Below are 15,583 nucleotides of genomic sequence, written 5' to 3' on the forward strand. Positions count from 1 at the left end.
CCTCTTAAGAGGAAATTGATTTCAGGCAATATTCCTTTAATAGTTAACCATTCCCGGGTAAGAAAGCTTAGAAAAATGTTTCACCACATTTTCATGGGTTTTTGTAGGGTTGTGTAATATGCAAAGTAGTGTACACCATAGTCTAAATGTTTCAGCACGCGAAGAAGGCTGCAACTAAGCGAGGTACAGTTGCTCCATTCTTCCAGAATATTGCAGACATGTCGTTACACATCAGAAAAAAATCAGCTTGGACATTATTGCAAATTCATGGTTACTGATAGGCAAAATCCAGATTAGATCTATAGTAAGTAGTAACTCAGGTGTGGCCATGAAAGATATGCACAGCTAACAGTCTGCAGAAACACAAAGTACCTGAACATGATGACAGTGAAATTCATACAGAATCATGAACACGACACGTCTATATTCATGTTTATATTTGTTTTTATGAGAGGTGCAAAATAAGTCATGGTCACATGGAGTAGATGATCAATTTCATGTTTTGTAACCTGATTACATCCTGCTCAGGGGCTGATCCAGAGGCTCACGCTGCACACAGAACATACAACAGACTGACCGTGTTAAACCACAGAACAGCTGCAACATACAGTATGTGATTCTCTGGATTTCATGACGACTTCCTCTTGAAGAACAATGGGGAAAAAGCTGCGACAATGAGCTGCATAGTAGACACAACTACTTCCTGTTCATGTAATTTCCTGAATTGCAAATTTATCAAATTGTTTTAAAAGCAGAAGTCAGAGTCTGTTTGTAAGTCCACTAAATATGAAGGCAACATTATGATTTGAATCCAATCAAAGAGCTCATGATCTGCATGGAGTGATGTTTCTGGTCAGGTCCCTGATACATGAAAAGTATTGTCTGTGTTGTCCTTTGAGAAAAGTTTCACACCAACACCTGTAAAATTATGGTGAGAAAGTTTACTGTTAGGACAGAAAGTATTGGACGAGTTTGTCATTGCAAAACCTGTGAAATTTACCTGACTTGCAAGAAGGCATATCGCAAGTTGTTTTAACATTTACTGACTCAGTTTGACCATCTGGAAGGAACATTACAGATATTAACGTCATTTTTGTCCAGCTGTATTGTGGCTAGTCAGAATTTTTATTCAAGATGTCTGTAATTTGATAATAGATATCTACAATTACATTATGACTATTCCAAACTCCAGTTTGAGATCATTTTGACTTGTCATAATTCCAGTTCAAAATATCCACAACAGGGATTCTCAAACTTTGTCATGTCCAGGACCCCCACAAGTTTGATGCACTTAAGACCACAGACCCCTGATGTCACATGATTTTGTCTTAAGAAATCCCCAATGAATCGGACCAGACTGATGTATCAGTAAACCAATACGATTTACAGAACATAATGCATATTGTTTATATTTATCTATGTGTTTTATGAGCAGCATTTTATGTATATGGGACTTTTTTCATCACATCAGCCCATAGATAGATATGAAAATGTTACTCTTTCTTATTAAGAAGAATATTTTGGCACAGCAAAACTGATGAGATGATAGTGTTTTGTTTTGTTTTACAGAACATAATGTAGATTTGTATGTTTTTATATTTTTTTTATTTTATAGACAGCATTTTATGTATATTTGAACCTTTTTCTTAATTCAGGTTGTTCCATTTATGTGTTTTTATCTATATTTTTTTTCAAAAATTCCTGTGAGTGTTTACTGTTTCAGTGTCATTTTGGATTTTATATATAAGTAAAGAATATTGGCTGATATATTGAATTTTCCAACATAGATATCTTAAATTGTGGGGGATTAAATTTATCTTAAACTGGAATTATGACATATGGTCGGAATTAGATTGGTAGTTTGAATCTTGTCAAAATGTAATTACAGACTAATATCTAAAATCTGAGTTCTGACTATTCAAAATGACCTTAAAGACATCAGTAATGAATATCCAGTCCAGCTAATAAGCGCCATAGAAACATTTCTGATTCCTGACAATGTCTTGGAAGTTTCTCTGCCCTCCAGTAGGGGGCAGTCATTCATGCATCAGAGCAGAAAGTTTCCTCTGCTTGAAGTGAAAATTGAATGAAGTGAGTGGATGAAAGAAAGCCAGTTATTTCTTCTCCCTCTCTTTCTGAGTTTAATAGATAAGGAGATGTCTGTCAGTGCTGATGGAAGTACAGAGAAGCAAAAATGAAACATTTTCATCATATATTCAAAGTCTGGCATAGCTTCTTTAATTCACTCTGAGATTCTGTACAGCCACATTCATGCAATCACACACACTCACTCACACACACACGCACACACACACACACACACACACACACACACACACACACACACGCACACACACGCACACGCACACACACACACACACACACACACACACACAGAACATTCAAAAGCTTACATGAGCGCACGCAAACAGTTACTTGAAGCAAACATAAGGGTGAAAAGTTGTCCACAGATTAAATGCATGTAGCTGTACTTTGGAAATGGACCATCTTGTGTTCCACTTCGTGCTATAGTTGATATGCATAGAAAAATCAAAAATGCTAAAACAGTAAAGCTTTCATTAGACATCCAAAATCGACATCATATGCCCATTTCAGAGATATCTTGTACATTTTTTTGTGAAATGAATAAAATAAGTGAGTATCTTATGTTTGAAAATGACAATAAAAAAAACCTGCCTTATTATTTTTTTTTTTTACCATTTCACAGCAAACTCTTGTGATGCTACGGAGGCAAAAAGTACCAGTTTAGGGTCCTGGATGCCTTCATGATTTTATATCTTAAATTATATAATTATTATAATCAAGCGACCATTAAAACACAACCCAATCATTTAAGAGTCCATCAAGGTCATGCATAGCACTCATTCTTGAGAATTGGAACAAAATTGTATTTTGAGGGGAGTTTTGATTTTTACTCTTCAATTATGCTGGAAAGTATATTTTAAAAGGTTACTGACATCTTCCAGAGTTGACAAAATGTTGCATTTTTTCATTTCACAACATATTTGAGGAGCCATTTTTAATTTTTGAAGTTGCTCAGAGTTTTTAAACCATAATTCTTATTTAGCTTTGGGCTACAGCCTTGAAATGTTATCATTATTTCATGAATTTGTCAGAAAATATAAAATTGACCAGTTCTTGAGTAGTATTCCTGCCTGGGACAAGGATGTTTTCTGACACAGGGCAAGTTTATAAATTAAACAACTAAGTAGTCTTATTTGCGGGTCATTAGAGCCCAACTACCACAAAGTTTTGTGTCAGAAATGTAAAGTATGGGTCCACAGCATTATGAAACTGCCAGATGCTTTACATTTCTGAAATAAGACTTTGGGGTACTCAACATTTCCAGGTTCACATTGGTGGCAAGTAGACTAGAAGCAAACCAAAACATGCCATAAATTACATATATTTCATATATAAATCCTTAAAGAATAAATTTTCACCGAGTAATTGAAAACAGAATGTTGGTATTAATAATTTTGGGAGTCTTTTTGGTAGGACATCATTTGTTCCAATTCTCAAGAATGAGTAAAAGTTCACATATAAGTATAGGTTACACTGTGGTTTCACTTTTCCACAAACCACTCTTCATTCCTACGGAGCTCTGTGATTGGTCAGTGCCACTCATGTCCTGCTCCAGCTCGAGCACTGAGTTTTTAAGGGTGCCGTTCGGGGCCGCGGCCCCCGGCACAGTGGTGGTGACACTGTTCAAAGGGTACGAGCAGCGCTTATTGTCACGCTCTGCAGCTGCTGCCAGCTTCAAATTGTCTCTGCTGGCACACCGTCTCTGAGCGCCGTGCATGGCTGCTCTGCTGGCCATGGAGGGCAGCAGGGGGAAGGGTTTGCGACTCCCGCTGCTGCCCCCATCGCTGCCCTCCGAGGGGCTGGTCGCCACCGACTCTCCAACGCGCTTGCCGTTGGTGAGCGGGCTGGCCTGGTTCTCTGACAGGCTGTGGTGGAGGCTGCCATTCTCACTCGTGGCCTGTTTGTAAGCCGCGTGTGAAGCACTGAGGTGATCCAGCCCGGTGGGCCCCAAAGCTCCCAGGCTACCCCCACCTCCCGCAGTCCTCAGAGCTTTGAGACGATAGTGACCCCTGCCCTCACCACGGTGGTGATACTGGCTGCTCCCTTGTTTAGTTCTGCTGGTCACTTTTCTCCTCTGGGGGTGCACCGGGGCTGCAGAGTTAACACTGGGCAGGATATTGTTCGTTGGCTTGGTGATGTTGTCAGTACTGGTGCTTGTGTTGTTTCCCGCGGGGGCTCGTGACGTGTTGTTTGAATTGTCTTGCGCCACCTGCAGCAGGTTGGTGAGCTTGCAGGGCCCGGGCCCCACGCTGCTGATTCCGCTCGGCGTGGACGACGAGCGAGCTGATGAGGAGTTGTGAGAGTCAGCAGGTGGATGGCAGTTTATGAAAAGTTGCGATCCCTGCTCAGAGGTCTGCACACCACTCCCAGTAGTGCAGGTGTGCGTGTACGTGGACATGGGATGGGAGCGGCGGTAGCCTGGGCAACAAGCCAGCCATGAGGCCTGCACGTCCAGACGCCGGAAACAGTGGTGCACCACCAGAAACACCCCCAAAACGATGGCAGCCATCCCGTAGAGACAGCTAAACAACAAGCTGGTGTGCCCTGTCAGCCACATCGCCATGGCTGCACAACACCACAGAGCCACAAACAGGAAGTGGGTCGCCACCAGCACCAAGAACTGTGTCTTCAGTGAATACTGGTCCTCTTGCACCACAGCGGGGTTTATAGGCCCCACTGCTGAGTCTGTGGAGAGGAGGCTGGTGCTTCCTGCCAGCGCGGGCTGGCTCTCAGTCACAGGGGAGGACAGGGTGGTTCCGGTGCATTCTTTGGCCTGACGGTGCCTCAGGCGAAACACAGTGCACAGGAAATAGATCCAGGTCACCAACACCACCAGGCCAGCAGGGACAAAGAAAGAGCCCAGACTGGGGCGCCACACCAGCCAGCAGCTGCAAGAGGCAGTAAATAAGTCAGGAGGGTCAGAGCAGAACAAGGACCATCTGTGTGTTCAACGTATCATAAAAGAATTATGCACTTCAGCACCAACAAAATAACACAAAGTCAAGGGCCAAAGAGCTCCAGGATAAAAAGAGGAGTACTCACTAAGGGCTGTTGTCTCCGTAGTTGTTGACATTGACAGCTGCAGTGATCCCACAAATGATAAGAGGAACTCCACCAGCTATCAAATAGAACCTTAAATAACAGAGAAGAACATATCAAACGCAAGTTCCAGCTGCAGTTTAAGGAATAAAGAGCACTTCTTGTTTGTGCCACAGGATGCTTCTTGACCTTTGGCTGCTGCAGTGTTTTTAAAGAGTGCACGTCTGAGTAATTTCTGTGTTTTCATGTTTATAATCTGGACGGGGCTGTGTGATGCTTCAATCTCTTAGTGGGAAGAGTGTGACAAAAGTCAGTAGTGGCTCCAGGGCCTGCATTCACAAACATTCTGATAATATTCTCAGAGCGCTCTGAACTTAACCTAAAAATTTCTTGCAAGCAGTCTGAACATTGGAGTGAGAAAACTGACATGTTGATAGTTGTCATATTTATTTGCTTATTTTTATTCACTGTGCTGGACATTTTTGAATTTGGTGTGAAATTTATTTGCCTTGTCTGGTTTTATTATTTTTTTTATAAAGCACTTTGTATCATACACCAAGTGATCTTTACCAGGATCAAGTCTTATTTTAAGAGGAGGACGTTAAAATTTGTAGAATTTTACCATTAGGAGCAACACGGAGTCTTTTTATATATGATCCCAGAAGTCTGTGATTTATTTCAGCACAATCCCATGTGGCTGAGTGGGCAACAACAGGGTGGTCTGAGCGCCAGTGAGGTCAGTGCATGAGGATCACAGGGGCACAAGGAGGAGAAATAGACGTGAATATCTAGAAAGACAGTGCAGCCCCTGAGTGACCCTGCTCTGATTTATGATGACCTCTCTGCTTCTGTTATGTTGGTTTCATACATTCCTCCCCTCTCCCACTCTGAGTTCATATTGACTTATAGCTTTTTTGTGCCTTACAGCAATACTAAGGTTTCCTTACAGACAGAGGGACTTTGGTTGTTGAGCACAATGACCCACTTTGATGATGCTCAGTCTGGGTGGCCGTGCACCAGAATCTGTCTGAAACATAAATTGTATTGACGGCAAACGGCATGGTACACGACGTGGGCGAAGGTGAGCTGTGGCTCGCTCGCTGACCTGAGCATGGGTCGCTGAGTAGGTGGGGCAGGAGACTCTCCCTCCGGCTGCCGAGGCATTCTCCACACAGCTTCTTTGTAGATGACCCTGGCGCTAACTCCAATCCACAGCAGGGTCGACAGCGAGGAGTAGTGCAGGGCGATGCCCACCTGTCACATGGTACAGTCAGATCATTCAGTCAATCAAATTTTATTTAAACAGCACATCATACATCAAATGCAACTCCAAGTGTTTAACATAAAATGAGTTAAAAAGAACAGTTTCAAAAAACTGTTTTTCAGTCTTCTACTATTTGACCATATTGCTCCAATAATTTGGCTAACAAGTTTTTGTCGAAGGAGGATGAATTGTCCATCATGAGGAGGCTAACTAACTTTTCAGCTGGCTTGCAAATGTTTTGTTAACTTCTTAGCTTGCTCACAAATAATGTAGCATTTTGTTTACTTACTGGCTTCCTAGCAAACCCTTTGCCAACTTTTTAGTGGGCTAGAAAACAATGTAGCATATCGTTTATTTTTTAGCTTGCTAGCAAAGTTTTTGTCAACTTATTAGCTTGCTAGCAAACAGTGTAGTGTGATGAAATGGCTACCGGAGTGCTTACTGGTTAGCTAGGGAATTGTTGCAGAGATTTATTTACATTTACAGTAGCCAATAGCACTGAAGGTATGTTATGTCCCCTCCCGCCATGCAGCTAAAGCAATCTGTTGATGTAATGCGTTCATTAGCAGTTCATTAGCTGATTCTTCCCAAACTGAAAGCACCCAGTGCACACAGTCAGACCAGGACCAAAACACCCTCAGAGACCAGTGGAGGCCAGTTTGACGACAGGGTACAAGCTATAGTATTGATGTGGTGTTGGCTACAAAGCCACAAAGTTAGTCTTTGACTGGACCCTGTGAACAACCATGAGACAACTACCAGAGGACATGAGGGATCTAGTGGGTACATATCTTAAAACCATGTCAGACAGTTATCAGGAGCAAGACCAGTTAGTGATTTGTTAACCAGTAGAACAGATGCATGCTGTCCTCCAGGCCCTGCACAGCACATGAGCAGATGAAACTGATGTCAGGCATTTTTTTGGTAACATTCGGTTAGAGATCAGGCTCAGGTGTCACTAATCAAAATGAGAAGAGTGTGTAAATTCAGGACTTACTGCTTGGCAGACCACAGGGTAGCTGGTTAAGCTTATGCCTCCTGCGTAGATGGCTGTTGTCATGGCGATGTGGAAGCAGGTATTCAGTAAAGTGTGCCAGCTCTTTCTTGATATGTGAATAGAACTGTAGCGGCACAGAGTAAAACAATGAGGAGATGAAAGAAATGACAAACAGCAGCGAGAGGTCTGTTTGTGCACACACACACTGCTGTACCTGTGGTGAAGTATGTGCGTGATGATGATGGTGAAGAGGCAGAGGAGGAGGACTGCAGTGCAGGCATAGACCACAGGGTGGAGCACCCTCACAGCGATGGGTGTGGGGTTGGGGAAGTCAGGCACCTCCTGGAAAGAAATCACACACAAGTGAAAGTTTCAGTCCTCCTCTGTGATTCTGGATAAACGATTAACACTGACGGCTCTCCTACCTGCAGCACAGCGTAGTTACTGAGCAGAGAGCAGCGCATGGTGGAGGTGCTGCTGTCACTGTGGACCAGCTTACAGCCGTCCTGGCTCCAGCTTCCTTGTTTCTCCAGCGCCTTCAGGCTCCACTGGGCTGCCACAGCATCAGTACCAGGGGACAAGTGGCGCAGCGAAACCCAGATGGGCTCTGAGTGGTTCCACATGCTGCAGCCATCTGCCACAGAAAGAATTACCAATAAAAATTGTACTGATGACTGGAACAGTTATTGTGCAATGAACTGCAACATCAGTCATGGATACTTATTGTTAGATAACTAAGTTTGTGATGCCTATTCTACACATGGAAGCAAATAAAGGTGATTAATATTTTGAACTTCTGAAATACAGTTCACAAATTTCACTGCCTGCAGTTTAATATCAGCTTTTGTATGCTTGTGAAAAATCTGTGTTTTTGTAGATTTTTTTTATAGTGATTGGACGGCCAGTGGGTACTTCACCCCACAAGCATAAAAACAGGGTCGATTCCAACAAATTAATTCAAATTTCATTCGCTGGACTTATATGTCTCCACAAAAACAGTATGATGCTTAATACTGGCCCATACTGTACACTATGCCTCACAGATGCAGATAGCACCTTTTATAATGTGCTTTGGGAAGGCCCAGAAATGCCAAGTGTCTTCCTAACAGCATTTAAGGATGCACTGTTCCTTTAAATGTGAGAAACCAAAGGTGGTTTCGGCTGAAAAGAGTTCTCACCTAGGCCAACAAAGATCACTGGGGTGTTGACGCTGCGTCGGCGAGAGTGTTCCCCCGTGTTGTTCGAGTTTCCAGACAGAGGGAAAAAGCTGCCAGATCTGAACACGACAAACTGCAGCTTACAGTCTGCAGGAGCATCAGGAGGAAACAGAGTAGCTGGGAGAGTCACAGAGGCCAGGGCTACTGAGTTCTGGAGAATAAAAAACAAAACACAGATGCACATTTTGAATTTTATCATAAAACCTACGAGCACAGCTTTTTACTAAACATAAATGTCATCTGATTACATCTTTTTTCTGTAATTGTAAGGGTTTACAATGACTTCTTTGTGTTCTAATCCTGTTAAACATAATCCATTGCTCCCCAGGCCTGCACAGTATGGAGGTAATAGAAGCCACAAGCGGACACAAGAAGGGGTGCTCCTGCCTCACCTTTAGGGGAAAATTGTTGAGGGAGGTGTTATGGGAGCCGGTGCTGCAGCGAAAACGGAGCTGCTGCTCATGAGCGGACTCTGTCATCTCCATTCCCAGGCTGACCGTCGAGACCTCACGACGCTGATACGCAGTGCAGGTTATTCCAGTGAAGTGGGCGGGTCGAATTAAGTGGGCCTCCATCACAATGTTCCTCGACACCTGTAGGAATCAAAAATATACATGGTGAAAGATCTTTCAATAAAAGTATTTAAATGAATATCTCCTCCTTCTTTATAACTGGTTAAAGTATGACCCACTGTAATGCCGCCTTGAAAAATGTAAACAGACTCATTTCATTTGATCTTGTCAGTGGCAGGTTATGAATAATATAGCTGTATAGACATTTTTAAAATCATTTTGTGTGCTCAGGGGAATATCAGTCAAACTGGTGTTGGTTTATTCATTTTAGGAATGGTATTTATCTGTTTTTGCAAATTAACTCCTCAAGTTTATCAGTGTGATTCTCCGAAAAAAAAAGGATGAGATGAAAAAACTAAATAAAAAGGAAACTTTGGCCAGTAGTTCCTACCATAGAGAAGTCCTGAGCGTGACTGTGCAGCTGAGGCCAGGCCAGCGTCTCCAGAGTGTAGACGATGGAGCTGCAGGCTCTCTTCTCTCTCTGGGCCAGAGCGAGGATCTGATCGTCCACCTGCATCAGGTTACTACCCATCTCCACCAACACCTCTGACAGCTGACACAAAAACAAATTTTACATTAAAAAAGGTAGTAACGTTGGGAGAAACTTAAATTTATCTTAAAAAATGCAGTTAAAGGGATTTTTGAAGCTGGGTTGTATGAGATATTTATCCAGTCAGTGTGTAATCTAAAATCAGTTCAAGTGTTTAGAAATGTTTCACCACTTTACTTCGGGGTCAGACAACCTTTTCCAACAGGAAACCACCATTAAATATAGCTCTCTTCAATAATTTTACCTCGTAGGACACAGGAGTTGCTGGTCCACTACTGCCTCTGTCAGTTAGTTTATTGGTGTTATTATGTGACCCTGGGGTTTTAAAAGGTTAGCTGTGATTCACCAAAGTCACACAATAAGACAAACTGACTAATGGATTCGTAAAGCAGCAACCCCCGTGTTCTGACTGATTTTGCCAACAGATTCTGGTTTGAGTGAGAGAGAGCAATATTTGGCTTATTTAATGGCTAAATATGATGGCAAGGTAAAGCACAGAAAATATTCTAAATATAGCGTACACTTAAAGGTAGAATCAGAAGAATTTCTCCAAGCTGTTCATAAAAGCACCAGAAAATTGCCAGGACATCAAATACCAACGTTTTGAGTTGGCAAAGCAACCCGAGCACAGCAACATAATGAGAAATATAAGGAAATACAGGTAGAGGGCAGGGCCTCTGCAGATACAGACACACTTCTAGTGGGTCATAAGTAATGACCGGAAGAGGTTACCTTTATATAAGTGAATACACTATTTCTGACATTATAACTGTTGCATAATATGCCTTTAAACTGATATTGATTTGATTAGGTGGCTAAAATACGCTTTGCTGATGACCATTTTCACAGTAGTACATTCTCCTGCTCTCCTGTTGCTTCTCCATGCCGCTCCCCTTCAAATAATCTGAACTATCCCTTTAAATCTCTTACCTCTCGCAGCTGTCGGACATATTCCATAAACTTCTCCATCAGCTGAGCCATATACATCACATCCACAGAGTCAGTGAAGCCTGCGGCCTCCAGGGTGTACGTGCGCACCTGATGCGCCAGAGTGACGGCGTTGGACGCATTGATGGGCCTCTGTAAAAAAGTGCAACAAAAGGACAAGGTGTGATGTAAGTGAGTGTTTACTAAACATCAGTCAGTGTGTTTCTACACCTCTTAGAGGACATTAAAGTTCTTCTAAGTCTAAGTCTGTGTCATGTACTGTAGTGAACCTCGCTCTGACAGCACTACTGACCAGGATGAAGGTATGGAGGACACGGGTGATGCCATTGGTGTAGTGACACTCCGAGTAGTCGCCATCCCACCACTTTCCAGTGGGGTCACAGTATCGAGAGGCTTTTTTCTGCTCAATACCTCCTTCCACAGACAGGGAGGGGTAACGCAGCTGCAGGCAGTACTGATGTGAGGTGATGCCTGCCAGAGTCCTGGGCCACCTGGGGAGGGGGGGTTAAAACCAGAGAGGAATGAGAACGCTGAGTCTTAAGTGACGCAACAATAACCTCTGTGACTGTCACTAACCTGAACTCCCCACGGTTGTTGACAACTTTATCCTCTGGACAGAAGGAGGCGCTGTTCTCCAGCACCAGTATCTCGACACTGCGAGACGTGTTGCCCCGCCCAGTAGAAACCACACACTCCCACTCTCCTCTGGCCTCCGTATGTACATTGAATAGAATAAGCTCACTGGATACAGAAGGAAGAGACAGCTCGTTGTAACACATCTCCACCACATACTGCAATGTCTGTCTGAACTAATTAAACTCTCCTCAGCAATTTCACATGCAAAAATTAGTGCAGCAGTCAGACTGTATATTAAATAATTATACCTATTTAATATACAATCTATGGTTGAAGCAAGTTGTTTCCTCTGCTTGATCAGCTGTTCATAACTGTGAATTGTTTGTGACTGCAGAGTTATCCTGAAAACAAAAGCCCACTGCTCTGAAAACACCTGGACTTTGAGTTTGACTTAATTGGCTACCTGTCTTGTTTCAACTTAACATGTTTCCTTGATCTCTGATGACATATCATGGTAACTGTATGATATATTAAAGTGAATATATTGCAAAGTTCTCCTTTAAATGTATTAATTCACTTAAAATTGTCTTTGCGCAAGAATAAGACACATAAACAGACATCATCCTCAGATTGTCACTGTAACTTCAGTTTCTGTACCTGGTGATGAAGGTGCAGTCATGCAGCACGCTGCTCTCCAGCTGGACACCCATCTCTGGGTCAGAGGTCACCAGCCGACCGTTGTGACGCCAGTGTAAGGTGGTGATCTTGTCCACCAGGGCGGCAGTGCAGTGGAAGGGCAGCCGATCGCCTTTGAAGACCACCTGACGCTGGGACGGCAGCAGGGACAGGGTGTGCAGCTCCAGAGGACCGTCTGAGCAGCAGGGTGGGAGATAAGACGCAGATGTGACTGTTACATTATATGTAACTGGATTATGTAATTAGGATACAAAAAGGTAATTATTCTATTACAGTTACAGAAAAGTGGATGTACAGATACAGTTAGTAAAAATAGGGATTATTCACAAGATTATAATTTTAAAGTAAATTTTAGTGTGAGAAAATACTTCACTAGGTGGTCATTTTTTTGTCGAACGTTAGCTATGCTGGCTGACTCCTAACATTAGCTACACAGACCAACCACTATTGTTAGCTACACAGAAATCCAGTTAGCTAACTAACTAATTTAAATAAATGTGCATTTGTGCTTAGCAAAGTAAGGAATATGTGGACAAATAATTAAAAAATCTACAATGAACATAAAACATTATATTCGGCTAAACAGTTTTACCATAGTTGATATTTAAGTAATCTAAAAGTAACTGAAAGTAATCAAGTTGCATTGCTTTAATACTGTGACACTTACAGATTAGCTACTGACTACATTCTTTAAAGTTAATTATGTCAGAACACACTTTTAAAGTTACCCTCTCAACCCTGGTTATACATCACTCTAAATTATTTCTGCTGCTCTCTCATTACTCAACCTCAGCTAAATGTTTCCACAGAAGCTATTATGAGTCTGCTGTGCTTGAGCTGATTGGATGCAGGCAGCAGCAATTGGTAAATTCAACCCACAGGATTAGTTGTCAACACAGCTCACTGATACTTTTAGAAATATGTCCCTGCTGAGCTGCTGGGATGGATCTCTTTCCACCCGTTTGGTCTGCTAATTCTTAGAAACACTGGGCTGATCTTATGAGAGCACTGTCATTGTCATCCACAAGCCAGTGTTCTGTGCAACAAAGCGGTGAACCGCCTCATTTCGTATGTCTCATTCTCGCCAGGCTCTCACCACAGCTCAGCTGGCTTTCCCTCAGTCCACGCAGGGGCTTTCCCTTCAGGCTCCTGGGGTAGGCGCACAGGGTTTCATCCCCCAGCCGGGCTGAACTGCTGCGGAAGAAGCCTGGGACCCAACGCAAGCCGCAGTCACATGACAGATACTCTGAGTTGAAGTTCCTGGAGAGAGAAGTGATGGTCATTCATCATGAGAGATAAGAGAGTTTTCACTTTTCACTCTACACAGCTCAGATACCGTGTTATCTTGAGTTGCTTATTACTGGATCAGGATGTCATACCTGTACATAACAAAAACATACTCAAAGGCTTGATGCATATTTTTCTGTTTCATGTTCAAGATTTATTGCTCGAGCTCTGACTGTTTGATACAAGATTTGGCAGTGCTGCGTATAAGAGACAAGCAAACATTTGTTCAGACTGGATATGTTTGTAGACGGGCTGATCTTCTGATTAATGGTGGCCTAAGGTCAAATATGTTTTTCATCTACAAACAATACATAGATAAAGATATTCAGTTCAGAATAAATACAGGGAGTGCACTCAACAGAATGCAGATCTCCACCTGGCAACAGATGGTGAAGCACCTGATGCAATGAAACGAGAACTGCAAGATGACAACCAGGGCTCTATTGCAGCGTTAGTGAAAAATCTGAGACTGTTAAGCCTGACATGAGTGCAACTCTGAGTTTTCTGTTTCAGAAAGACAGATCCCGTCAGGTTACAGCTGCAAACTATATTTAAAAATCAAATGTAACATACGGTCGGATTCCAGCACATTAAAGGATTTCATGTCTGACAAATAATAAACAAGTGACTACATTGATTAAAATATAATAGCGGTAACTTCCCCACTCTGTTCTCAAACTCCCACACATTCATATTTGTACCTCCACCGGATTTAGATGGAGGCTCTGACTTTTGTTTACCCGTTGCCATGTTGAATCAAAGTATCAGAGCTACACTGAAGATGGTTTTTATGCACGTGCATGCAATCAGAGCTGATTTAACTAATTCTGATCAGCTGTTCTGGAGCCGAAAACTCAGAGTTTCCCATCTCACACTGGGTGAACTCATTCAGGTTTAGGCTCAGAGTTTGTTAAGTCTGCTGTCTGAATCAGGCCCCAGGGAGGATTTACAAAGTTTTGAATAAAGGTTTTTGTAAAGCATAGTCTCTGTTTTTTAAGATGCATAGAACAGTGCAACGGTGCTGTAACCAAGCATCAAGGAAACAATAAACAGGACAATTTTTTGTTCATGCAGATCATTACAAGATGTCAGGTGGCTTTACAACAATATCATAGATATCAACTTTTTTGGAGGAATTCAGAAAAAGTGAAATTCTGAATATATAATGTTGCCCATTCAGAGGTTGGTGCCTGCATGTCTCAGTGGAAGTCATCTCTACTCAGAAAGTTAAAGTTTTGGCATAGAGCTGATTAGATCAGCCACAGAAACTGAATTTGATTCCAACAAGTAACCACTATCATGGAGTTTTCAGCTTTATAACAAACTAAATTTCATGAAAATCAGTTCAGAATTATCTACAAATAATCCATGGATGAAAACATCTAATAAATGTCCAGAATACTACTTGTTGTTTTATTCAGATATGGGATGGTGTCTACATGCCGACAGTATCTGGTACTTACACTAGCTTGAGGGACGGCAGCTCCTGAAACACTCCTGGATCCAGGGTCGAGATGATGTTCCCAGACAGGTTCCTAGCAGAACACAAGTTAGACATAAACAAGTTAACTTGACAGCTTCTCCCTGCTATGAGAAAAGAACAACATTTTCATGGAATCAATTTATCTGTCTCTTACAGTTTAGTGAGGTTGGTCAGTCCCTGGAACATGTCTGCAGTCAGGCAGCCAATGCGGTTGTTGGATAGGTCGCTAAAAAGTGTGAAAAGGCAAAAGAATGTGTTGAATTTTTGAATCAAGAGGATTCATCTCATTCCCTCAGTCATAGATTGTGATACCTAAACTCTTTGAAAAACCATTTGGCAAGTCCTTCTAACTTTAAATCAGCAGCAGTAATAACAGTTTAATAACAATCTTATGTCCAAAAAAGTTGTGACATTGTGTAAAACCTAAATTAAAACATTTGCAAATACTTTTTGACTTGTATTCAACTGAACTGAATACAGTGCAAAGAAAATACATCACTCTGAATTTGATGCCTGCAAAAAACACCTGTTTGGAACATTTCACAGGAAAACAGAATAACTGGTAACAGCTGACGGTATCATGACAGCGTATTAAAGGTGCATCCTCGAAAGGATGTTGTTCATAAGCAAGGACGGGGCGGAGTTCACCAAACAGTCCAAACAGTTCAAGAACAACAAACACAAAACTGCAGGAATTTAGAGATTTCATCCTCTACAATCTCATTAAAAGATTCAAAGAATCCAGATAATTCTCTGCACATAAGTGGCAAGGCCGCAAAAACCAACATTGTACGCCTGTGATCTTTCACCTCTCAGGCGGCACTGCATTAAAAAAACAACTTAATTGT

At 42.1% G+C, this 15,583-nt stretch overlaps 1 protein-coding gene across 1 annotated transcript in view; it reads right to left on the reverse strand.

Moving 5' to 3' along the window:
- Positions 1-3,267: 3,267 nt before the first annotated feature.
- adgra2 (adhesion G protein-coupled receptor A2) overlaps positions 3,268-15,583 on the reverse strand; it is a 64,024-nt gene continuing 51,708 nt past the window's right edge. Inside the window, exons 4-19 of the mRNA XM_084728048.1 lie at positions 14,890-14,961; positions 14,716-14,787; positions 13,062-13,225; positions 11,927-12,140; positions 11,270-11,434; positions 10,986-11,184; positions 10,676-10,825; positions 9,587-9,748; positions 9,016-9,216; positions 8,585-8,774; positions 7,832-8,040; positions 7,621-7,748; positions 7,407-7,530; positions 6,251-6,399; positions 5,149-5,238; positions 3,268-4,994 (exon numbers count right to left, since the gene is read on the reverse strand). Coding sequence (XP_084584174.1) covers positions 3,575-4,994; positions 5,149-5,238; positions 6,251-6,399; positions 7,407-7,530; positions 7,621-7,748; positions 7,832-8,040; positions 8,585-8,774; positions 9,016-9,216; positions 9,587-9,748; positions 10,676-10,825; positions 10,986-11,184; positions 11,270-11,434; positions 11,927-12,140; positions 13,062-13,225; positions 14,716-14,787; positions 14,890-14,961 — 3,709 coding nt within the window. The 3' untranslated portion in view covers positions 3,268-3,574. The remainder of the gene's footprint in view (positions 4,995-5,148; positions 5,239-6,250; positions 6,400-7,406; positions 7,531-7,620; positions 7,749-7,831; positions 8,041-8,584; positions 8,775-9,015; positions 9,217-9,586; positions 9,749-10,675; positions 10,826-10,985; positions 11,185-11,269; positions 11,435-11,926; positions 12,141-13,061; positions 13,226-14,715; positions 14,788-14,889; positions 14,962-15,583) is intronic.

This window comes from Lutjanus erythropterus, chromosome 10, assembly GCF_056507025.1.
Source record: "Lutjanus erythropterus isolate fLutEry1 chromosome 10, fLutEry1.hap2, whole genome shotgun sequence".
NCBI classification, from domain to species: Eukaryota; Metazoa; Chordata; class Actinopteri; order Lutjaniformes; family Lutjanidae; genus Lutjanus; species Lutjanus erythropterus.